Raw genomic sequence first — 26,824 nt, 5'->3', positions numbered from 1 at the left:
GCTTGCAGAAGATTTATTAACTGCAGCTCATAGCTTGAGTAAGTATCTGATTTTCTCTGGATTGTAATAGGTTAGAGATTTATCACCTTATTTAACAAACATTTATCAGTAAAAATGGTTAGTGGCAGAGTACGGACATACAAAATCAGGTCTATGCCCTGGACTTGAACCTCATTGTTAGGGACCCACCTGATGATGGGGTCACCTGGACGCAGTGAGTGGAACCATATCTTTTTGGCCGAAAATTATGCCAAGCACCTCTCTTTTGCTGTATGTTAAATTGCAGAGTTTACTGTAAATGTTATTAGCAGTGCTTGGCGCCTGGAGTGTGCACCTGAAATTCTCCATTTAGGGGAGGTGTAGTAGGTGGTGGCCTCCAAGGCAGCATTGCCTTGAGTCATATAAAGGGAGAATAATACATATTAATCGGCTTGTTTATCTACATACATGCCAAGGCCACCAGCTGATGTTATGGTTAACTACTTTTCCTATGCATTCAGCTTATTTTTTAAGCTTAATAATTATGTGTGCATGTGACCAGCGCATATTTGAACGTCTGCAAACAAAATATTTTGTTCCAGAAAGGTAGTAAAAGCTTACACAGCCGACGAATGTGGGGCAAGGGTCACACTAACATTAACCCCACTTGTCACATGGATTTCAAATAATTTCTGTAAACACAATATTATGTCCCCTGAACAACCTAAATATTGTCTGTGATGCTGTGCGGTTATATTGATGAGGTAACATAGGGCAACCACAAACAAGTTCTGTTGCCTGCCCACATTGGTCTCCCCATGAAGGCAATTGCCTAGGTTACCTTATTGGTATTTTGGCTTTTCTGTCTTGTAAGTGACAGGTAAGCAACAAGAAAACTTCTGTATACTGTAGGTGCATATTTGTAATTATTTGAATTAGTTATTTGAAGATACAGTATTACCAGTTTATGTGTGAAATTATATCATATTGATGGAACACTTAAAATATTACTTTTACTATCTGAAATAATTCAGGTGTAAATTTCCTTTGCTTTGGAGACTTTTGTGAATTTACCGCCATCATATTGCCAACTGTGGGGGTGATTGAGACCTGATTGCTGCTGTGTGTTTTCGCACAGCGGGCGGTCAGCAATAGACTGCGCATGGGTATGCACCGCAATGCACACGTGTGTCAGCCAACAACAAAGGGCATTGCCGGTCAGCGAGAGGATTGTGCGAAAATTTTGATCGCACGGGCATTCGCAAGGTGATTGACAGGAAGAGGCCATCTGTGGGTGGTAACTGACGGTTTACTGGGCGTGTCCGGAAAAACGCAGGCATTCCCAATCGTTTTCAGGGAGGGTGTCGGACGTCAGCTCCGGCCCCGATCAGCCTGTTCTCATCGCACTATAGGAGTAAGTCCTGGGCTGCGCAGAGACTGCACACACTGGATTTTTGCAGCTCGGCATACACATGCGATCGCACACTTGCACGGCGAATTTACACTTCCCCTTGGGCGGCGACTATCTGAATGCAGGATAGCAAAGTTAGCAGCCCAGCGATCAGGTCTGAATCCTTCCCTGCTAGATACACACAGATTTGAAGCGATACTGATAACGCCGACAATTGACTTTATGTTTTGTATACATATAAGACAAGTATATTGCCATGCAGCTGGTACAATGTAAAATATAGGTAAAACCATACATGGGCATATTTCATTTCTGTTTTTGTGTCTGTGTTAATATGTAGCTGCGATTGTTATTGATAAGAACATTTTACAAATGCTGCTACCTGTAAACCCTGATAAATTGTGTTTCTACCTTGCAGGTTCACAGCAATGAAGTTTAAGTCTGTAGTCTTTCAAGACTCCTTGTTTGTAAATTGTTATTTTGAGGATGTCACATCACTGAACACGTACTTTAGAAATTGCACTTTCTTAAATACATATTTTGTAAACACAGGTGAGTTTGTATTTATACAACTGCATTACAATTGAGTAATAGGTTCTGATTGCAAAATGTTATACTATGTACAGTCATACTTGCATACTTTTGCAAAAGCATTTCAGGGAGATGTGGAAGTAACACGTGTGGACGTGTACTGCTACATCTGAGAGATGTGTCATAAAAATGACTTACATCCAAATGTAAATGAGCCCCAGAGTTAGAAAGATCTACTAGTTGAAGAAAAGACTCTTATATTTTGCAGAATTTGTTTGTGTATTGTGCTTTACAAGAGGATCCATATACTGTAAGTGGCCACGAGAAACTTTATTTAAAATGCATGTAGCCAAAGGGATCATTGTGCCTTATAACCAATGCAGGGAAATGACACTGATGTTCCCATTTGAATGTATGTATCTGTGATTTATTTTTCCCCCCAAGAATGTAACAGCTGCACAATGGGGTTAAGGTGCAATCAGGGAGATTGCTGGACTATTCAGGGAGTCAGGGAGATTGCTTCTATTTCAGGGAGTCTCCTGCAGAATGAGGCAAGTATGTGTACAGTCACACCGACAGTCATAGGCAAGTATGTGTACAGTCACACCGACGTTCCCCAGAGAAGGACAGGTTTTGTGCCTGTTCCAATATGTACTAGTATGGGGAGAAAGGGAGTTGGCTATTGTTATACATAGAACAGTAAACTGAGCATCTTGCAAACTATTGCACTAAAAGTAAATACAGTATGATCTGTAAGAGTTTCCGTGAGGTTGTATTAAAGTACAAGTGTTCCCAGGTGATATGCTGAGTAACTATAAAAAAATAGGTACCTGTACCCAGAGAATTAATTAATTGTGGAATGCAGAATTCCAGTAACTTATTACACTTGTGTATTCTAGAGCTGTGAAAGGATTTTGACGAGGAAAGCGTAATAATGTATCATTGCATGCAATCTAGTCAACCTCAAATGATGGTGGTCATTCCGAGTTGTTCGCTCGTTGCCGTTTTTCGCAACGCAGCGATTAGGTGGAAAATGCGCATGGTACGCAGCGCGCATGCGCTAAGTAATTTAACACAAAACTTTGGAGATTTACACAAGCTCGAGCGACGTTTTTTCAACGCTCGATTGATCGTGGTGTGATTGACAGGAAGTGGGTTTTTCTGGGCGGCAACTCTGCATTTTCAGGGAATGTGCTAAAAAACGCAGGCGTGCCAGGTAATAACGCAGGAGTGGCTGGAGAAACGGGGGAGTGGCTGGCCGAACGCAGGGCGTGTTTGTGACGTCAAACCAGGAACTAAACGGACTGAGGTGATTGCAGTCTAGGAGTAGGTCTGGAGCTACTCAGAAACTGCAAGGAATTATTTAGTAGCAGTTCTGCTAATCTTTCGTTCGCTATTCTGCTAAGCTAAGATACACTCCCGGAGGCGGCCTAGTGTTTGCAATGCTGCTAAAAGCAGCTAGCGAGCAAACAACTCTGAATGACCACCGATGTTCTATGCTGGAAGCCGTTTGGAACTATTGAAATGTTCTATTGTAGACTCAATACAAGAGCGCTGCTGTGACTTTGCAAGAGATATTTAAAAAAAAAAAACAGATGCAAAAATTCTGCACTTTTATATTGCATCTTGTTCATCTTTATTTTAGTTTCATCTGTTTTGCTGTTATCATATAGTTTCATGCAGAATATGAAAAGAGTGACATCTGCTGTGCATCAGATGAGCAGCAGGTGGTGGCAGGTAATTTGGTAATTATACAAATCCAAAACAGAAGCAAACAATAACAAATTCTTCTGAAATATTCTACTTCAGAATATAGATTCATAAAGATATTAAGAATACGCTAATAATATTTACATACTGAACTATAATTATGTAAACCAGAGGTTCTCATATGTGGTCTTCTAAGCACCCCAACGGTCCAGGTTTTATGTATATCCATGGTTCAGCACAGGTGGTAACATCAAATTGACTGAAGTGCTTATTAAGTCACCTGTGGCCAAGTATGGATAAACTTCTTAAAAACAGGTCGGCTGGGGTGCCTTGAAGACCAGGTTTGAGAACCTCTGGTGTAAACCACTGTGTGTTAATAAATATAACTGAACGCAAACTAATTTTGGAAACTGGAAAATAACCATTGATTAATGCCTACAACTTCTGATTATATGTACTGTAAACCTTTCTTCAGCGTCTGTATAAGATACAGGGCGTTGCCTAGAAGAATTTCCCCGTTGCATTGTAAATGTCCTATTTATGATGATTTGGGCGCATTTGTTTTTGCAGATTTTGAAAACTACAAGTTCATAGACACTGATACCAAAAACTGCTCGTTTGACAATCCAAAGGTGGGATGTCAGATCACCTTTGATGATGACTACAGTGCCTATTGGATCTATTTTGTGAATTTCCTGGGTACTCTGGCCGTCCTTCCAGGCAACATTGTCTCAGCCCTTTTAATGGACAAGATTGGCAGGTTAACAATGCTGGGTATGTTTCATTCTCTATGGATGTCTTGCTTTTAGTCCGAGTTACTGTACAATGATATTTATGCAAACAGGGCCGGTGCTAGGGTGTTCGGCACCCTCCTGCAAACTATAAATTTGCGCCCTCCAATACTTTACAAAGGTACAGTGTGCGTTGGGAAAAGGGGTGTGATCTCACAAGGAATGGGCGAGGCCACACAATAGTACCACCATTTCCATTTACGCCACACAGTAGCACAATCGTATTCACATTACACAGCAAGTAGTAGTGCCGCTTATACACATAATGCCCATAGTAGTAGCGCCCTGTATACGTAATGCCCGTAGTAGCAGTGCCCCTTATACGTAATGCCCATAGTAGCAGTGCCCCTTATACGTTATGCCCATAGTAGTAGCGCCCCTTATACGTAATGCTTATAGTAGTAGCGCCACTTATACGTAACACTCATGGTATTAGCACCTCTTATACATAATGCCCATAGTAGTAGCGCCCTTTATATGTAATGCCCATACAGGGCTGGTTCTGGGGCTTTGCGCGCCCCGGGCGGCAATGGGGGGCGTGGTTTCATACAGGGGGCGTGGTCATTTACGCCCCCTGTACAGACTACTGTAGCGCTCTGAAATGTGCCTGCCGCTGGCCGCTGTGAAGCCCTTCGTGGAGAGGTCCTTTAATGTGCGGTGCGCAATGACGTCATCGCGCACCGCACAGTATAGGACCTCTCCACGAAGGGAAACTCTAGTTTCCCTGCACAGCGGCGGGGGGCAGCGGGCAGCGGGGGGCACAGCAGCAGCGGATCTTGCCCTGGTGCGGCGCCCTCCGGATGGCGGCGCCCCGGGCAAAAGTCCTGCTTGCCCGTGGCAAGATCCGCTACTGTGCCCATAGTAGTAGCACAGTTTAAACACATAATGCCAACAATAGTAGTGCCCCATATACGTAATGCCCATAGTAGTAGTGACGCTTATACGTCATGCCCATAGTAGTAGTGCCGCTTTTACCTAAATGCCCATAGTAGTAGCGCTGCTTATACGTAATGCCCATAGTAGTAGTGCGGCTTATACGTAATGCCCATAGTAGTAGTCCGGGCCGGTTCGAGCCCTTTTTGCGCCCCGGGCAGGACATAGGGGCGTGGATTCATACAGGGGGCGTGGTCAGTTACGCCCCCTGTACAGTAGTAGCGCCGCTGAAATGCTGAGCGGTGCGCGATGACGTCATCGTGCACCGCACAGCAAAGGTCCTCTCCACGAAGGGAAACTATACGCGTAGCGTCTAGTTCCCTTCACAGGGGAACACAGCGGACAGCGGAGGGCACAGCAGTGGCGAATCTTGCCATGGTGCGGCGCCCTCCGGATGGCGCCGGCGCCCTCTGGAAGGCGGCGCCCCGGGCAAAAGTCCTGCTTGCCGTGGCAAGATTCGCTACTGGTAGTAGTGCTGCTTATACGTCATACCCATAGTAGTAGTATTGCTTTTACATAATGCCCATATTAATAGTGCCGCTTATACGTCATGCCCATAGTAGTAGTGCCGCTTTTGAGTAATGCCCATAGTAGTAGTGCTGCTTATATGTAATGCCCATAGTAGTAGTGCCGCCTTTACGTAATGCCCATAGCAGTAGCGCAGTTTAACGTAATGACCATAGTTGCAGCGCCGCTTTTGCGTAATGCCGATAGTAGTAGTGCTGCTTTTACATAGTGCCCATAGTAGTAGTAGTGCCGCTTTTGTGTAATGCCCATAGTAGTAGTGCTGCTTATATGTAATGCCCATAGTAGTAGTGCCGCTTATATGTAATGCCCATAGTAGTAGTAGTGCTGCTTATATGTAATGCCCATAGTAGTAGTGCCACTTATATGTAATGCCCATAGTAGTAGTAGTGCCGCTTATATGTAATGCCCACAGAAATTGGCATTATACATACAATGCCCACACACACACACACACACACACACACACACACACACACACACACACACACACACACACACACTGTCTCTCTCACTCTCTGCCAAACTGCCAATTAGCACTGTGCTGTCTTCACTTCCAAGCATAATGACTTGATCAAAGCATAGGCATGCTAGGTCGCACCCCACCTTACTACCACCTTTATATCTGTCAGCACAGCCCAAGGTGCAAAATTGCTCCTTTTAACTAGATAGACTCCTAACTCTAAATGAGGTCCTAAATGTCTGATGTCACTGTGTATAGGTGACTTCTCAGAACGAGAACCTTTCTAGACAGTGGAGTGGAACAGCGCTCTCGCCCTTTTACCCTAGGCGGCGGCACAGCCCTCGTAACAGCGCTATGACAGGTCCATTTTGAATTAGGTTTTAATGTATTTGTATTACAGCTGGAAAATTCTTAAGACATTTGCAATTTTACTGTAGATGTAGGTGCATTGGCAAACAGTCATAGAAACATAGAAACATAGAATTTGACGGCAGATAAGAACCACTTGGCCCATCTAGTCTGCCCCTTTTTTATTTTATCCTTTAGGCAATCTCAACCCTTTTTTAACCTTGATTCTTTGTAAGGATATTCATATGCCTGTCCCAAGCATGTTTAAATTGCCCTACAGTCTTAGCCTCTACCACCTCTGATGGGAGGCTATTCCACTTATCCACTACCCTTTCTGTGAAGTAATTTTTCCTTAAATTTCCCCTGAACCTCCCCCCCTCCAGTCTCAATGTATGCCCTCGAGTTCTAATACTTCTTTTCCTTTGAAGAATGTTTCCCTACTGAACTTTGTTAAGACCCTTTATATATTTGAAAGTTTCTATCATGTCTCCCCTTTCCCTTCTCTCCTCCAAACTATACATGTTAAGATCTTTTAGCCTTTCCGGGTAAGTTTTGTGATGTAGGCCATGCACCATTTTAGTTGCCCTTCTTTGTACACTCTCTAATGTATTTATATCCTTCTGAAGATAGGGTCTCCAGAACTGGACACAGTATTCCAGATGGGGCCGTACCAATGACCTATACAGTGGCATTATCACTTCTTTTTTCCTGCTACTGATTCCTCTCCCTATGCAACCAAGCATCTGACTTGCCTTTCTCATTGCTTTGTTGCATTGCTTTCCTGCCTTCAAGTCACTTGAAATAGTGACTCCTAAATCTCTTTCTCTATCGTCCTAGTGGATGCTGGGGTTCCTGAAAGGACCATGGGGAATAGCGGCTCCGCAGGAGACAGGGCACAAAAAGTAAAGCTTTAGGATCAGGTGGTGTGCACTGGCTCCTCCCCCTATGACCCTCCTCCAAGCCAGTTAGATTTTTGTGCCCGGCCGAGAAGGGTGCAATCTAGGTGGCTCTCCTAAAGAGCTGCTTAGGAAAGTTTAGCTTAGGTTTTTTATTTTACAGTGAGTCCTGCTGGCAACAGGATCACTGCAACGAGGGACTTAGGGGAGAAGAAGTGAACTCACCTGCGTGCAGGATGGATTGGCTTCTTGGCTACTGGACATCAGCTCCAGAGGGACGATCACAGGTACAGCCTGGATGGTCACCGGAGCCTTGCCGCCGGCCCCCTTGCAGATGCTGAAGTAAGAAGAGGTCCAGAATCGGCGGCAGAAGACTCCTCAGTCTTCTAAAGGTAGCGCACAGCACTGCAGCTGTGCGCCATTTTCCTCTCAGCACACTTCACACGGCAGTCACTGAGGGTGCAGGGCGCTGGGAGGGGGGCGCCCTGGGAGGCAAATGAATACCTATTTTGGCTAAAAATACCTCACATATAGCCTCCGGAGGCTATATGGAGATATTTAACCCCTGCCAGAATCCGTTAAGAGCGGGAGACGAGGCCGCCGAAAAAGGGGCGGGGCCTATCTCCTCAGCACACAGCGCCATTTTCCCTCACAGAAAGGCTGGAGGGAAGGCTCCCAGGCTCTCCCCTGCACTGCACTACAGAAACAGGGTTAAAACAGAGAGGGGGGGCACTAATTTGGCGATATGCTTATATATATATTAAGATGCTATAAGGGGAAACACTTATATAAGGTTGTCCCTATATAATTATAGCGTTTTCGGTGTGTGCTGGCAAACTCTCCCTCTGTCTCTCCAAAGGGCTAGTGGGTCCTGTCCTCTATCAGAGCATTCCCTGTGTGTGTGCTGTGTGTCGGTACGTGTGTGTCGACAGGTAGGAGGACGATGTTGGTGAGGAGGCGGAGCAATTGCCTGTAATGGTGATGTCACTCTCTAGGGAGTCGACACCGGAATGGATGGCTTATTTAGGAAATTACGTGATAATGTCAACACGCTGCAAAGTCGGTTGACGACATGAGACGGCCGACAAACAATTAGTACGGTCCAGACGTCTCAAAAACACCGTCAAGGGTTTTAAAACGCCCGTTTACTTTAGTCGGTCGACACAGACACAGACAGGGACACTGAATCCAGTGTCGACGGTGAATAAACAAACGTATTCCTTATTAGGGCCACACGTTAAAGGCAATGAAGGAGGTGTTACGTATTTCTGATACTACAAGTACCACAAAAGAGGGTATTATGTGGGATGTGAAAAAACTACCATAGTTTTTCCTGAATCAGATAAATTAAATAAAGTGTGTGATGATGCGTGGGTTCCCCCCGATAGAAAATTATGGGCGGTATACCCTTTCCCGCCAGAAGTTAGGGCGCGTTGGGAAACACCCCTTAAGGTGGATAAGGCGCTCACACGCTTATCAAAACAAGTGGCGGTACCGTCTATAGATAGGGCCGTCCTCAAGGACCAGCTGACAAGGCTGGAAAATATAATAAAAAGTATATACACACATACTGGTGTTATACTGCGGCCAGCGATCGCCTCAGCCTGGATGTGCAGAGCTAGGGTGGCTTGGTCGGATTCCCTGACTGAAAATATTGATACCCTTGACAGGGACAGTATTTTATTGACTATAGAGCATTTCTATATATGCGAGATGCACAGAGGGATATTTGCACTCTGGCATCATGAATAAACGCGATGTCCATAACTGCCAGAAGATGTTATGGACACGACAGTGGTCAGGTGATGCAGATTCCAAACGGCACAGTATGGCCGTATAAAGGAAGAGGACTTGTTTGGGGTCGGTCCATCGGACCTGGTGGTCACGGCAACTGCTGGAAAATCCACCGTTTTTTACCCTAAGTCACATCTCTGCAGAAAAAGACACCGTCTTTTCAGCCTCAGTCCTCTCGTCCCTATAAGATCATATCTGCCCAGGGATAGAGGAAAGGGAAGAAGACTGCAGCAGGCAGCCCATTCCCAGGAACAGAAGCGTTCCACCGCGTCTGACAAGTTCTCAGCATGGCGCTGAGACCGTACAGGACCCCTGGATCCTACAAGTAGTATCCCGGGGGTACAGATGGGAATGTCGAGACGTTTCCCCTTCGCAGGCTCCTGAAGTCTGCTTTACCAAGTCTCCCTCCGACAAGGAGGTAGTATGGGAAAAAATTCACAAGCTGTATTCCCAGCAGGTGATAATTAAATTACCCCTCCTACTACAGAAAAGGGGTATTATTCCACACTATATTGTGGTACTGAAGCCAGAAGGCTAGGTGAGACTTATTCTAAAAAATTTTTTTGAACACTTACAAAGGTTCAAATTAAGATGAAGTCACTCAGAGCAGTGATAACGAACCAGGAAGAAGGGGACTATATAGTGTCCCGGGACATCAGGGATGCTTACCTCTATGTCCCAAATTTGCCCTTCTCACTAAGGGTACCTCAGGTTCGTGGTGCAGAACTGTCACTATCAGTTTCAGACGCTGCCGTTTGGATTGTCCACGGCACCCCGGGGTCTTTACCAAGGTAATGGCCGAATTGATGATTCTTCTTCGAAGAAAAGGCGTCTTAATTATCCCTTACTTGGACGATCTCCTGATAGGGGCATAGTCCAGGGAACAGTTGGAGGTCGGAGTAGCACTATCTCGGATACTGCTACAATCAGCACGGGTGGATTCTAAATATTCCAAAATCGCAGCTGATCCCGACGACACGTCTGCTGTGCCTAGGGATGATTCTGGACACAGTCCAGAAAAAGGTGTTTCTCCCGGAAGAGAAAGCCAGGGAGTTATCCGAGCAAGTCAGGAACCTCCTAAAAACAGTGCATCATTGCACAAGGGTCCTGGTAAAAATGGTGGCTTCCTACGAAGCAATTCCATTCGGCAGATTTCACGTAAGAACTTTTCAGTGGGATCTGCTGGACAAATGGTCCGGATCGCATCTTCAGATGCATCAGCGGATAACCCAATATCCAAGGACAAGGGTGTCTCTCCTGTGGTGGTTATAGAGTGCTCATCTTCTAGAGGGCCGCAGATTCGGCATTCAGGATTGGATGCTGGTAACCACGGAGCCCAGCCTGAGAGGCTGGGGAGCAGTCACACAAGGGAAAAATTTCCAGGGAGTGTGATCAAGTATGGAGACTTTTCTCCACATAAATATACTGGAGCTAAGGGTAAATTTATAATGCTCTAAGCTTAGCAAGACCTCTGCTTCAAGGTCAGCCGGTATTGATCCAGTGGGAAAAAAACATCACGGCAGTCGCCCACGTAAACAGACAGGGCGACACAAGAAGCAGGAGGGCAATGGCAGAAACTGCAAGGACTTTTCGCTGGGCGGAAAATCATGTGATAACACTGTCAGCAGTTTTTCATCCCGGGAATGGAAACTGGGAAGCAGACTTCCTCAGCACGACCTCCACCCGGGAGAGTGGAAACTTCATTGAGAAGTTTTTTCCACATGATTGTAAACCGTTGGGAAATACCAAAGGTGGACATGATGGCGTCCCGTCCAAAAAAAAAAAAAACGGGACAGGTATTGCGCCAGGTCAAGAGACCCTCAGGCAATAGATGTGGACGTTCTGGTAACACCGTGGGTGTACCAGTCGGTGTATGTGTTCCCTCCTCTGCTTCTCATACCTAAGGTGCTGAGAATTATAAGACGTAGAGGAGTAAGAACTATACTCATGGCTCCGGATTGGCCAAGAAGGACTTGGTACCCGGAACTTCAAGAGATGCTTACAGAGGTCTTATGGCCTCTGCCGCTAAGAAGGGACTTGCTTCAGCAAGTACCATGTCTGTTCCAAGACTTACCGCAGCTGCGTTTGTCGGCATGGCGATGGAAAGCCGTATCCTAAGGGAAAAAAAGGCATTCCGGAAGAGGTCATTCCTACCCTGGTCAAAGCCAGAAAGGAGGTGACCGCACAACATTATCACCACGTGTGGCGAAAATATGTTGCGTGGTGTGAGGCCAGGAAGGCCCCACAAAGAAATTTCAACTCGGTCGTTTCCTGCATTTCCTGCAAACAGGAGTGTCTATGGGCCTCAAATTGGGGTCCATTAAGGTTCAAATTCGGCCCTGTAAATTTTCTTCCAGAAAGAATTGGCTTCAGTTCCTGAAGTCCAGAAGTTTGTCAAGGGAGTATTGCATATACAAACCCCTTTTTTGTGCCTCCAGTGGCACTGTGGGATCTCAACGTAGTTCTGGGATTCCTCAAATCACATTGGTTTAAAACCAGTCAAATATGTGGATTTGAAGCATCTCACATAAAAAGTGACCATGCTCTTGGCCCTGGCCTGGACCAGGCGAGTGTCAAATTGGTGGTTTTTTCTCAAAAAAGCCCATATCTGTTTGTCCATTCGGACAGGGCAGAGCTGCGGACTCGTCCCCAGTTCTCTCCCTAAGGTGGTGTCAGTGTTTCACCTGAACCAGCTTATTGTGGTGCCTTGCACCTACTAGGGACTTGGAGGACTCCAAGTTGCTAGAAGTTGTCAGGGCCCTGAAAATATGTTCAAGGACAGCTGGAGTCAGAAAATCTGACTCGCTGTTTATACTGTATGCACCCAACAAGTTGGGTGCGCCTGCTTCTAAGCAGTCGATTGCTCGTTGGATTTGTAACACAATTCAACTTGCACATTCTGAGGCAGGCCTGCCACAGTCTAAATCGGTTAAGGCCCATTCCACAAGGAAGGTGGGCTCATCTTGGGCGGCTGCCCGAGAGGTCTCGGCATTACAACTCTGCCGAGCAGCTACGTGGTCAGGGGAGAACACGTTTGTAAAATTCTACAAATTTGATATCCTGGCAAAAGAGGACCTGGAGTTCTCTCATTCGGTGCTGCAGAGTCATCCGCACTCTCCCGCCCGTTTGGGAGCTTTGGTATAATCCCCATGGTCCTTTCAGGAACCCCAGCATCCACTAGGACGATAGAGAAAATAAGAATTTACTTACCGATAATTCTATTTCTCGGAGTCCGTAGTGGATGCTGGGCGCCCATCCCAAGTGCGGATTATCTGCAATACTTGTACATAGTTACAAAAATCGGGTTATTATTGTTGTGAGCCATCTTTTCAGAGGCTCCGCTGTTATCATACTGTTAACTGGGTTTAGATCACAAGTTGTACGGTGTGATTGGTGTGGCTGGTATGAGTCTTACCCGGGATTCAAAATTCCTCCCTTATTGTGTACGCTCGTCCGGGCACAGTACCTAACTGGCTTGGAGGAGGGTCATAGGGGGAGGAGCCAGTGCACACCACCTGATCCTAAAGCTTTACTTTTTGTGCCCTGTCTCCTGCGGAGCCGCTATTCCCCATGGTCCTTTCAGGAACCCCAGCATCCACTACGGACTCCGAGAAATAGAATTATCGGTAAGTAAATTCTTATTTTCCTCCTCAGTAGTTTCCATTATAGTACCCTTGATACTATACTTAGCCTTTGGGTTTTTGAGACCCAAGTGCATGATTTTGCATTTTTTAGCATTAAACTGTAGTTGCCACGTTCTTGACCATTTCTCAAGCCTACCTAGGTCATTAATCATTTGTTTGACCCCTCCCGGTGTGTCTACCCTGTTGCATATCTTTGTATCATCTGCAAAAAGGCATATCTTCCCTTCAATACCATCTGCAATGTCACTAACAAAGATATTAAAGAGAACTGGACCAAGTACAGATCCCTGGGGTACTCCACTGGTAACATTTCCCTCCATAGATTGCACTCCATTAACTACGACTGTCTGTTTCCTATCCTGCAACCAGGTTCTTATACATTTAACTGATTTATAATCCACCCCCAGGCTTTCAAGTTTATTTAGCAGTCTGCGATGTGGGACAGTGTCAAATGCCTTACTAAAGTCTAGATATGCTACATCTACAGCTCCCCCTTGATCTATTATTTTCATCACAGAGTCAAAAAAGTCAATAAGATTTGTTTGGCATGATCTCCCACCAGTAAATCCATGCTGTTTTGGATCCTGTAAGTTGTTTGATTTAAGATATTCCACTACTCTTTCTTTTAATAGTTTTTCCATTACTTTCCCTACTACTGATGTAAGGCTTACTGGTCTGTAGTTACTTGCTTCTTCCTTGCTTCCACTTTTGTGCAGTGGAACTACATTTGCTCTTTTCCAGTCCTCTGGAATAGCACCTGTATTTAGTGACTGGTTAAATAAATCTGTTAAAGGTGTAACCAGTACATCTTTTAGCTCTTTGAGTATCCTTGGGTGTATCCCATCTGGTCCCATTGATTTATCCACTTTTAGTTTTGAAAGTTCTGTTAGGACCTTCTCCTCTGTAAATGTATTTTCATCTACCTTATTTTTATGAATGTCCTTGCAATTTAACTGTGGCCCCATCCCTTCTTCTGTAGTAAATACTGAGCAAAAATAATTATTTAGGTGATCTGCTATTGCCTTGTCTCCCTCCACCAAATGCCCACTCTCTGTCTTAAGTCTTATTATTCCTCCATTTGATTTTCTCCTTTCACTTATATACTTAAAAAAAGTTTTGCCCCCTTTATCTACTGACTGGGCCATTTTCTCCTCAGCTTCTGCCTTTGCACGTCTGATCACTTTCTTAGCATTCTTCCGTCTGTCCAGATACACCTCTTTGTCGTTATTATTTTGAGTCTGTTTGTATTTCCTAAAAGCCATCTTTTTTGCTTTCACACTAGTTGATACTACTTTTGTGAACCACACTGGCTTCCTTTTCCTGGTGCTTTTCCTAACCATTTTGATACAAAGGTCTGTTGCACTTAGTAATGCACTTTTCATTTTTTTCCACCTCTCCTGCACTCCTTCCAAGTTCCTCCAGTCTGCCAATGAATCACTTAAACATCTCCCCATTTTTGCAAAGTCTGCATTTCTAAAATCCAACACCTTTGTTTTTGTGTGAGAGAAGTTGGATCCTGTCTTTATACTAAACCATACTGCTTGATGATCACTGGATCCCAGGTGCTCACCCACATATATATCAGATATCCTATCACCATTTGTAAGAATTAGATCTAATATTGAGTCTTTGCGAGTGGGCTCCCTCACCAATTGCTTGAGAGATGCTCCCTGTAAGGAATGTAGAAATTTGCCACTTGTAGCTGAACTTGCAAAAGACCCCTCCCAATTTACATCAGGTAAATTAAAGTCTCCCATGATTATGACTTCTCCCTTAAAAGCCATTTTAGAGATGTCCAACAATAGGTTCCTGTCCAAGTCCTGCCCCTGGCCTGGTGGTCTATAGATCACCCCAATGCGAATAATGTCCTTCTTCCCAGTTTCTATGGTGACCCAAAGGGCCTCAGTTTTGGCTTCAATATTTTGTATTAAAGTAGCATTTATGCTTTTTTTCACATACATTGCTACCCCTCCTCCTATTCTTCCTATTCTATCTTTCCTAAATAAATTGTATCCTGGTATAGCTAAGTCCCAGTCATGATTCTCATTGCACCAAGACTCTGTAATTGCCACAAAATCCAGGTTATCCCTTGTCATTATCGCAATTAGCTCTGGAATTTTGTCTCCTAAGCTCCTAGCATTTGCAGACATAGCTTTAAGAATTTTTTTCTGTGCATTTGTTAGTAGTAGCCATGTCCAGAGCGTACAAAATAAAATGACAAGTTTAAAGTTGAAATTACCTGTTTGGGGATGTTGCTCAGTATTTGTTTTCTTTTACTAATCAGTAATCATACTCTGTCCTTTACACCATGACTATACCTTACTAAATATAAAGACATAGTACACCTGACCACAATGGGTAAATGTTCAAAGGAGGTAATCACTAGTCAGTATGCAATAATAAACTGTTTCACTGAGCTACTTCCCCACACATGCAATGACATTTACAAGAAATCATTACATAAAGAAACATACATAAGTTTGCATAAGAGAGAACTGTAGTGAGCAGATTGGGGATGCCTTTTCATAGGTTTTTTAAAAACAGATGATATGCATAAGATGAATTACATACTTTTGAGGCATTAAGGCAGTCCTTTTGTGGTAGTGTTGGTGTGTTGATGTTTTTCTTCTGTTTTCCTTCGGCTTAACGCAGGTATAATGCTATTTTTATAATAACACTTTTATGTCAGCACTTCTATGGAAGCACATCCAGCCGATGGCTATCCAGCCGTATACTAGACTTCAAATAGGAACAATATCCATGTGAATGCAATGATTGCAAACTCCACCCAAAACCATCCCCCTTTAAACTAAGGCCATAAATTAGCTTAGAAAAACAGACATTACATACCAATAAGGCAGCCAACTATATCTCTACAAAGAGAAAAACATACCAAAAAAAAAAGAAAAAAACCTTTTTCAATATACCTAGGCTATTCAATCATGAAATTCATTTGACATAATCAGCAAATGCAGTACAACTTGCTGGGATGTGTAGTTCCACGAATCATACCTAGGCTATTCAATCATGTTCGCTAACGCTGGTAACCACACGCTAGTTATACGAATTTCTCCTGTGCATCTGTCTGTAATTGCACGATCACCCCCTTACCGTACTCAGCGCATGTTGAAGCTACCCTTCCCTCCCTATTCTGCATTTCCAGTTGCAGGGGCCTTAGAGTGCTTTATTACAAAATATGCTATGCAAATACAGATGTGCCCCGATCATCGTTGCTGCGTTTGCACATGCACACGCATGGAGGCAGCAACCACACACGCCCGGATGCGAATAGTCGCACCTGCAATTGCACAATGCATTACCTATGGATCGTGGATGCAACTATTCGCTAACCAGTCATGGCAAACCAGTCACACCCATGAATAGTCGCAGGTGCGATGATGGTGAGTATATCTATAGTACTCACTCTACATCAGCTGCAATGTGAGTAAATTACTTGGATACTTTAACGACAACCCTGAAAATGGTCTTTACATAATTGTGCATACACAGGAGGATGTATGTGCTAGACATAAGGGCAGACATTACTACATGGCTGCAGCTTGTGCTACTATAGTTTATCAATGCCTCTACCCTGTGTAGTAAGCTGCAGTTTTTTCCTAGCAGACTTTGAAGCTATGGGTTAACACACGTGTTAGCTGTGGGCTTACTGCAAGGGGAAACTGTCTAGTAAATGAATAGCTCCAGATGTTAAACCCAGAAATACAGCTGTGTGACAAACTCCACAGCTGACTCAATCTGCCCCATAATATCTGTGCAGACTATTAGCAAACTCAGGGTTTTGCATACTGCTTTTCTGCCTGTATTATTGTCATATTTAAATAGAGATGTGCGGGTTCGCATTTACTTCACTGAACTGTCTGTCGCAAGTTCGGATTTCTTCGGATTTATCTTGTTGGCTATACAAAACACGTGAGAGCCAATAAGAGATCTGTGTAAATCGGAACCCGCATATCTCTAATTTAAAATCCTTTGTGGACCTGAACTCACAACAAATGATCTCATTTCTTGGGCAGTACGGATGGTGTAATGGTTAGCATTACTGCCTCACAGCACTGAGGTCATGGGTTCTATTCCCTCCACGGCCCTAACTATACGGAGTTTGTATATTCTCCCCGTACTTGCGTGGGTTTCCTCCGGGTACTCCGGTTTCCTCCCACAATCCAAAAATATACTGGTAGGATAATTGGCTTCCAACAAAAATTAACCCTAGTGTGAATGTGTCTGTGTGTACGTGATAGGGAATATAGATTGTAAGCTTCACTTGGGCAGGGAATGATGTGAATGGGCAAATATTCTCTGTAAAGCGCCACGGAATATGTGTGTGCTATATAAATAACTGGTAATAATAATAAATAATCTCATACCCAGTTCCCAATGATGGTACACATTTCCCATACCACTAGTCCATGTACTCAGTTATGTTTTGAAAGTATTAACACACCTCGTAAAGATTAATTGAAGTATCTTGTGAGAAAATATGGTACATAAATTATGGAAAAAAATAGATAATTAATGGCATCTAAAGAGCAGACTCAGTAGTCATAGAAGAAACTTGGTAATGTCCTATAACAAGAATGAAAACAAAATATACATGGTTAGAGTTACGTTTACCTTCCTAGACAGACAAATAGGGTAGGTGTCTCTGAAGCTCATCCCGTTTATCTGCTGGTTCTGTGCAGGAGGATCCATGGTCCTTTCCGGCATCAGCTGCTTCCTCCTGTGGTTTGGTACCAGTGAGTCTATGATGGTCGGGATGCTGTGTGTATACAACGGTCTTACCATTTCTGCTTGGAACTCTCTTGATGTGGTCACCGTGGAGCTGTACCCGACAGACAAGAGGTAAAATCGCATAAAACATTTTCAAACTGAATCAAATTTATTACGTTGCAATATGGGGAAATTATAAATCTTATCATTTTTGCTATTGCCCAGAATTTTACATACATTATTTCAGTAAACTGTCAGGAAACGTTCCACTATGGGCTATGCTTCAGTTTATCCTTTATTCAGTTTTAAATGGAGATTTTTTTCGTCCAGAGTAGTTTTACAATCCTCAAAGACTATTTACATTTAAATGTTCTAAAACACCAATGAGTACATACCTGAGCTTTCTGTTCTCTCTTTCTTGTGCCACTGTTTCTATTATCTTATACACCTTTCACTGAACACTGGTTTCAAGCTGTTCCATAACAACCTGAAATCTGTTCACACAGCAGGCCGAACCTAGGATATTGCCGTGGCCTTGCCCTGCTGGAGCTGCCAGATGACATCATCTTCATGTGCCAGGAATGTGGCTTTCCCTATGCTGTAAATGGAACCTGGGCTGGACAACCTGGGTTACTCGTCACACTGCCCTGTAACCCGGGTTCTTCCAAGACCAACCCGGGTTAACCCTATCACACCAAGCCATGATCCAAGTTAACTTGACTGTCACATTCACGTCCGCACTCAGAACTCCTTCCAAGTCAGGCAGTCATTATGTTAGTGTTTTTGCAAATTGTCCTAAAAAATAATTTCTTATGTAATCTGCGCTGATTAATCAGTAATTAGCAGCAAATACACTTTCAGGAAGAAAAAGAACATCCACCCACTAGGAGGGTCGGGATCAGAGTGAATTCAGCCTATGTGTAGTTCTTTTTTCAGTGTAAGCGCATTTGTACATTTTCAATTATTTTTTGTTCAAATTGTCCTGACAAAAAAACATCAGTCTGTCATCACCAAAAGAATTATGGAAAGTAACCCCTTCTACAGCAGCCTGCCAGTCCGCTCACAATATATACGCTTTAAAAATCAGTAACATGTGCCATTCAAGGCTGTAGGTCTAAAGGGGGGTACTCACGGAGCGATCGCTGCTTAAAATCTAAGCAATCTGACTAGATTGCTTAGATTTTAAGCCTGATCGCTCCGTGTGTACCCCCTACAGCGATAGCGATGCGCAGCCTCGCGCATTGCTATCGCTGGCGCTAGATTGGCCTGCCGTGCAGGCCAATCTAGCGGGTCGCTCATTTCACCCGCTGGGTGAAATGAGCACCCCCCCCCCCGTCTCCCCCTGCACGCTCAGCACACATTGCGCTGTGCTGAGCGGCGGGAGAGATATGTGCTGAGCAGTTTGTTCAGCACACATCTATCCCGCATCGGCCAGTGAGTACTGGCCTTAAGAACACAGAATTTCTCTGACGTCCTAGTGGATGCTGGGGACTCCGTCAGGACCATGGGGAATAGCGGCTCCGCAGGAGACAGGGCACAAAATTTAAAAGTTTGACCACTAGGTGGTGTGTACTGGCTCCTCCCCCCATGACCCTCCTCCAAGCCTCAGTTAGGTTTTTGTGCCCGTCCGAGCAGGGTGCAATCTAGGTGGCTCTCATAAAGAGCTGCTTAGAGTAAAAGTTTTGATAGTTTTATTATTTTCAGTGAGTCCTGCTGGCAACAGGCTCACTGCAACGAGGGACCTAGGGGAGAAGAAGTGAACTCACCTGCGTGCAGGATGGATTTGCTTCTTAGGCTACTGGACACTAGCTCCAGAGGGACGATCACAGGTACAGCCTGGATGGGTCACCGGAGTCGCGCCGCCGACCCCCTTGCAGATGCCGAAGTAAGAAGAGGTCCAGAAACCGGCGGCTGAAGGCTTTTCAGTCTTCATGAGGTAGCGCACAGCACTGCAGCTGTGCGCCATTGCGCTCAGGCACACTTCACACCGGCGGTCACTGAGGGTGCAGGGCGCTAGGGGGGGCGCCCTGGGCAGCAATGTTAATACCTTTCTGGCTAAAAAGAATACATCACATATAGTCCATGAGGCTATATGGATGTATTTCACCCCTGCCAGGTCTCAGAAAAACCGGGAGAAGAGCCCGCCGGAATAGGGGGCGGGGCCTATCTCCTCAGCACACAGCGCCATTTTCCTACACAGCTCCGCTGCTAGGAAGGCTCCCAGGCTCTCCCCTGCACTGCACTACAGAAACAGGGTAAAAAACAGAGAGGGGGGGCATTTTTTGGCGATATTATATATATTTAAGCAGCTATAAGGAAACAACACTTATATAAGGTTGTTCCTATATAATTATAGCGCTTTGGTGTGTGCTGGCAAACTCTCCCTCTGTCTTCCCAAAGGGCTAGTGGGGTCCTGTCTTCTATCAGAGCATTCCCTGTGTGTCTGCTGTGTGTCGGTACGTGTGTGTCGACATGTATGAGGACGATGTTGGTGTGGAGGCGGAGCAATTGCCGATAATGGTGATGTCACCCCCTAGGGAGTCGACACCGGAATGGATGGCTTTGTTTATGGAATTACGTGATAATGTCAGCACGCTGCAAAAGTCGGTTGACGACATGAGACGACCGGCAAACCAGTTAGTACCTGTACAGGCGTCTCAAACACCGTCAGGGGCTGTAAAACGCCCTTTGCCTCAGTCGGTCGACACAGACCCAGACACGGACACCGAATCTAGTGTCGACGGTGAAGAAACGAACGTATTTTCCAGTAGGGCCACACGTTATATGATCACGGCAATGAAGGAGGCTTTGCATATCTCTGATACTGCAAGTACCACAAAAAGGGGTATTATGTGGGGTCTGAAAAAACTACCTGTAGTTTTTCCTGAATCAGAGGAATTGAATGACGTGTGTGATGAAGCGTGGGTTACCCCTGATAAAAAACTGCTAATTTCAAAGAAGTTATTGGCATTATACCCTTTCCCGCCAGAGGTTAGGGCGCGCTGGGAAACACCCCCTAGGGTGGACAAGGCGCTCACACGTTTATCCAAACAAGTGGCGTTACCGTCTCCTGATACGGCCGCCCTCAAGGATCCAGCTGATAGGAGGCTGGAAAATACTCTAAAAAGTATATACACACATACTGGTGTTATACTGCGACCAGCAATCGCCTCAGCCTGGATGTGCAGTGCTGGGGTGGCTTGGTCGGATTCCCTGACTGAAAATATTGATACCCTGGATAGGGACAGTATTTTATTGACTATAGAGCAATTAAAGGATGCATTCCTTTATATGCGAGATGCACAGAGGGATATCTGCACTCTGGCATCAAGAGTAAGTGCGATGTCCATATCTGCCAGAAGAAGTCTATGGACACGACAGTGGTCAGGCGATGCGGATTCCAAACGGCATATGGAAGTATTGCCGTATAAGGGGGAGGAATTATTTGGGGTCGGTCTATCGGATTTGGTAGCCACGGCGACAGCCAGGAAGTCCACCTTTTTACCTCAAGTCCCCTCCCAGCAGAAAAAGACGCAGTCTTTTCAGCCGCAGTCCTTTCGTTCCTATAAGAACAAGCGAGCAAAAGGACATTCATATTTGCCCCGAGGCAAAGGAAAGGGTAAGAGACTGCAGCAAGCAGCCTCTTCCCAGGAGCAGAAGTCCTCCCCGGCTTCTGCAAAGGCCTCAGCATGACGCTGGGACCTTACAAGCGGACTCAGGGGCGGTGGGGGGTCGCCTCAAGAATTTCAGCGCACAGTGGGCTCACTCGCAGGTGGACCCCTGGATCCTGCAGGTAGTATCTCAGGGTTACAGGTTGGAATTCGAGAAGTCTCCCCCTCGCCGGTTCCTAAAATCTGCTTTGCCAATGTCTCCCTCAGACAGGGCGACGGTATTGGAAGCCATTCACAAGCTGTATTCTCAGCAGGTGATAATCAAGGTACCCCTTCTACAACAGGGAAAGGGGTATTACTCCACGCTATTTGTGGTACCGAAGCCGGACGGCTCGGTAAGACCTATTCTAAATCTGAAATCTCTGAACCTGTACATACAAAAATTCAAGTTCAAGATGGAGTCACTCAGAGCAGTGATAGCGAATCTGGAAGAAGGGGATTTTATGGTGTCCTTGGACATCAAGGATGCTTACCTTCATGTCCCAATTTGCCCTTCACACCAAGGGTACCTCAGGTTCGTGGTACAAAACTGTCATTATCAGTTTCAGACGCTGCCGTTTGGATTGTCCACGGCACCCAGGGTCTTTACCAAGGTAATGGCCGAAATGATGATCCTTCTTCGAAGAGAAGGCGTATTAATTATCCCTTACTTGGACGATCTCCTGATAAGGGCAAGATCCAGAGAACAGCTGGAGGTCGGAGTAGCACTAACTCAAGTAGTGCTCCAACAGCACGGGTGGATTCTGAATTTTCCAAAATCCCAACTGATCCCGACGACACGTCTGCTGTTCCTAGGGATGATTCTGGACACTGTTCAGAAAAAGGTATTTCTTCCGGAGGAGAAAGCCAGGGAGTTATCCGAACTCGTCAGGAACCTCCTAAAACCAGGGACAGTGTCTATGCATCAATGCACAAGAGTCCTGGGAAAAATGGTGGCTTCTTACGAAGCGATTCCATTCGGCAGATTCCATGCACAAATTTTTCAGTGGGATCTGCTAGACAAATGGTCCGGATCGCATCTGCAGATGCATCAGCGGTTAAAATTGTCGACAAGGACAAGGGTCTCTCTGCTATGGTGGTTGCAGAGTGCTCATCTGTTAGAGGGCCGCAGATTCGGCATACAGAACTGGGTCCTAGTGACCACGGATGCCAGCCTGAGAGGCTGGGGAGCGGTCACATAAGGAAGAAACTTCCAGGGCGTGTGGTCAAGCCTGGAAACGTCTCTTCACATAAATATACTGGAACTAAGAGCAATCTACAATGCTCTAAGCCTGGCAAAACCTCTGCTTCAGGGTCAGCCGGTGTTGATCCAGTCGGACAACATCACGGCAGTCGCCCACGTAAACAGACAGGGCGGCACAAGAAGCAGGAGGGCAATGGCAGAAGCTGCAAGGATTCTTCGCTGGGCGGAAAATCATGTGATAGCACTGTCAGCAGTGTTCATCCCGGGAGTGGACAACTGGGAAGCAGACTTCCTCAGCAGACACGATCTTCACCCGGGAGAGTGGGGACTTCATCCAGAAGTCTTCCACATGATTGTAGTCCATTGGGAAAGACCAATGGTGGACATGATGGCGTCCCGCCTCAACAGAAAACTGGACAGGTATTGCGCCAGGTCAAGAGACCCTCAGGCAATAGCTGTGGACGCTCTGGTAACACCATGGGTGTACCAGTCAGTGTATGTGTTCCCTCCTCTGCCTCTCATACCCAAGGTACTGAGAATTATACGGCAAAGGGGAGTAAGAACGATACTAGTGGCTCCGGACTGGCCAAGAAGGACTTGGTACCCGGAACTTCAGGAGATGCTCACGGAAGATCCATGGCCTCTACCTCTAAGAAGGGATCTGCTTCAGCAGGGACCGTGTCTATTCCAAGACTTACCGCGGCTGCGTTTGACGGCATGGCGGTTGAACGCCGGATCCTAAGGGAAAAAGGCATTCCGGAAGAGGTCATCCCTACCCTGGTCAAAGCCAGGAAGGAGGTGACTGCACAACATTATCACCGCATTTGGAGAAAATATGTTGCATGGTGTGAGGCCAGGAAGGCCCCGACAGAGGAATTTCAACTGGGTCGATTCCTACATTTCCTGCAAACAGGATTATCTATGGGCCTCAAATTAGGGTCCATTAAGGTTCAAATTTCGGCCCTGTTGATTTTTTTCCAGAAAGAATTGGCTTCAGTTCCTGAAGTCCAGACTTTTGTAAAAGGAGTACTACATATACAGCCCCCGGTTGTGCCCCCAGTGGCACCGTGGGATCTCAATGTAGTTTTGGATTTTCTCAAATCCCATTGGTTTGAGCCACTCAAATCGGTAGATTTGAAATATCTTACATGGAAAGTAACCATGCTACTGGCCCTGGCTTCAGCCAGGAGAGTGTCGGAATTGGCGGCTTTATCGTATAAAAGCCCATATCTGATTTTCCATTTGGACAGGGCAGAATTGAGGACGCGTCCTCATTTTCTACCTAAGGTGGTATCAGCGTTTCACCTGAACCAGCCTATTGTGGTGCCTGCGGCTACTAGCGATTTGGAGGATTCCAAGTTGCTGGACGTTGTCAGAGCATTGAAAATCTGTCAATGCCCACTCCACAAGGAAGGTGGGCTCATCTTGGGCGGCTGCCCGAGGGGTCTCGGCATTACAACTCTGCCGAGCAGCTACGTGGTCAGGGGAGAACACGTTTGTAAAATTCTACAAATTTGATACCCTGGCTAAGGAGGACCTGGAGTTCTCTCATTCGGTGCTGCAGAGTCATCCGCACTCTCCCGCCCGTTTGGGAGCTTTGGTATAATCCCCATGGTCCTGACGGAGTCCCCAGCATCCACTAGGACGTCAGAGAAAATAAGAATTTACTCACCGGTAATTCTATTTCTCGTAGTCCGTAGTGGATGCTGGGCGCCCATCCCAAGTGCGGATTGTCTGCAATACTTGTACATAGTTATTGTTACAAAAAAATCGGGTTGTTTATTGTTGTGAGCCATCTTTTCAGAGGCTCCTACGTTATCATACTGTTAACTGGGTTCAGATCACAAGTTGTACGGTGTGATTGGTGTGGCTGGTATGAGTCTTACCCGGGATTCAAAATCCTTCCTTATTGTGTACGCTCGTCCGGGCACAGTATCCTAACTGAGGCTTGGAGGATGGTCATGGGGGGAGGAGCCAGTACACACCACCTAGTGGTCAAACTTTAAAATTTTGTGCCCTGTCTCCTGCGGAGCCGCTATTCCCCATGGTCCTGACGGAGTCCCCAGCATCCACTATGGACTACGAGAAATAGAATTACCGGTGAGTAAATTCTTATTATTAGATCTTCAAATTAGGTTTTAATAAAAAAGAAGAACAAAGAGTATGTGATTATTTAAAGTACACACTGATTACAGACAATTTCAAAGAAAATAAAAGGATAAAAATATAGTCCAAATCACCTCTTCGGAACAGAACAGTGCTTGGATCAGGCCAATCCTGATATAATTTAATTATCCAAGCTGTGTGGCTGCCTTACGTAAGTGACACTGAATCACCTACACACACACACATCTTTATCCTTCCATCTGCTCCTTGCCACACACCCACCTTTGGTATTTAATTCTGTCAATGCCAGAATTGATTGTTTGTGTCTATGTTTCTGAAGGTCCTTTGTGTGCTCATAACCTAGCATTTTCCTGGTCACACAAGCAGGAGCCATTACTTATCTTGTTTCATTCTGTTTGAAGACTAAGACCTGTGATTTATCAATACACTGTACTGGGCAGTTTTATAAACTTGGTCAGGAAGAGATTCTATAACCAGATGCCTTCTTGAGCAAGTTCTATCACCTTTCTTCAAAAGATTTTGACTCCTCTGTGAGCGGCCAGGAGACAGTACCAGTTACACAGGGCCTCCTGCTGGGTAGAGTACACATACATTTATTTTTACACTCCAAATGTCCTCTGACTCAGTTCATACAGATTTACAAATGACATTTTCCATACAGCATACACACTGATACAACATGCAATTTCAATAATACCGTATTCTGGGATCAGATAAAGTGATGGATCTTGACACTGACAATAACTTGAGTTTTTACGGTGGTTAGAAACGGGTATCAGTTTGCTTCTCCATTGCCCCTCTTACCTCTCCTTCCTCCTCGTTTTCCACCAATGCCCTTATCAAGTTTACTAAGCCAACCAATTATTCATCCTCTTTTCCTCTGCATTAGTTGTAAAGCTCTTTCTCCTGACAGCTGCAGCCAACCGGAGATCAGCAATACTCTCCTCCAGCTGTCAAGACAAAGGAAGTCGCTCAGCCCTAGCAACAGCCAGTGTGTTCTATTGCACCCTCTGGAAATAGAAAGTGTGTAGAAGAAGAAACTGAGCATGCCGTTAGGAACATATTAGGATTTATTAGGAAAATGTATATCTGTCAAACCCCTTTAATATTTGTTCTTACAGTATTTGTTTAATTACAGGTCCACGGGTTTTGGCTATTTGAATGCACTGTGTAAAGCGGCAGCAGTACTTGGAAACTTGATATTTGGTTCACTTGTCGGAATCACCAAAGCCATACCTATTCTTCTGGCCTCAGCTGTGCTTGTATGTGGAGGTCTGGTGGGACTGCGACTGCCAGACACAAGAAACCAGGTGTTGATGTAAACGGAAACAAAAGCCATCACCAATGTTTTTCTGTATTCTTTTCTAACAGTCCACTGTATAAAACAACTGGATAAAATACTCAGAATTTAACTGACCCAAAACATCATGTTATTATAATGTTCTTGTCTTTGTTGTGCAGTGTAGTTAGAACTAAAGTTGTCCAATGTTTTTTTTTTTTTCATTTAGCTTTTTCCATAAGCTGTACTGTATATTGTTCAATGTTCTTTATTTGTTTTTTTTATTTTTATATTTATTTTTTATCAAGGACCACCTCAGTGTTTCCATATTTATATGCACTCAGACTACAGGCACTTATAGTGAGCAACTTATAAGACTGGATGGATATTAAAAGTCACCAAAGTTCAGGCAAAGGTTTTTTTTTCTACTATAGTGAAAATATAAATGTTACCATAAGCCTTTCTTCCATTATTGGTTACAGTCACAGAACGCAGACATTTGATGGATAAAGGGGCATTGATAAGTCAAACATGTAATTCCATTTTGGACGTCCTATGAATGTTTCCATTTAGGTATGCAATTCCACATAACAAGGCAGTCCAATAATTTTTTTCCCAAAGCAATACTGGTGTGTCACATGGGCAGGTTCTGTAACACGGAACCATACAGGCTGTGATAGATTAGTACAGTTCTCTTCTCGGTTCTTGGCACTCCTTTGTGTCATGGTACCCCTATGCCAAGCGTTTCCTATGGAGACACTCAATGAAAATGATTAAACTCAGAAAATTGTGCTCCCCTGCAATGCTTATG

General features: G+C 44.9%; 1 protein-coding gene across 1 annotated transcript in view; it reads left to right on the top strand.

The window, feature by feature from the left end:
• Positions 1-26,421, top strand: part of SV2C (synaptic vesicle glycoprotein 2C) — a 454,860-nt gene extending 428,439 nt beyond the window's left edge. The window contains exons 10-13 of the mRNA XM_063963739.1: positions 1,809-1,942; positions 4,202-4,405; positions 17,726-17,885; positions 25,873-26,421. Of these exons, the coding sequence (XP_063819809.1) occupies positions 1,809-1,942; positions 4,202-4,405; positions 17,726-17,885; positions 25,873-26,056 (682 nt within the window). The 3' untranslated portion in view covers positions 26,057-26,421. The remainder of the gene's footprint in view (positions 1-1,808; positions 1,943-4,201; positions 4,406-17,725; positions 17,886-25,872) is intronic.
• The last annotated feature ends 403 nt before the right edge of the window (positions 26,422-26,824 follow it).

This window comes from Pseudophryne corroboree, chromosome 1 (genome assembly GCF_028390025.1).
Source record: "Pseudophryne corroboree isolate aPseCor3 chromosome 1, aPseCor3.hap2, whole genome shotgun sequence".
Classification (NCBI taxonomy): domain Eukaryota; kingdom Metazoa; phylum Chordata; class Amphibia; order Anura; family Myobatrachidae; genus Pseudophryne; species Pseudophryne corroboree.
This window is presented reverse-complemented; position numbering and strand designations above follow the sequence as displayed.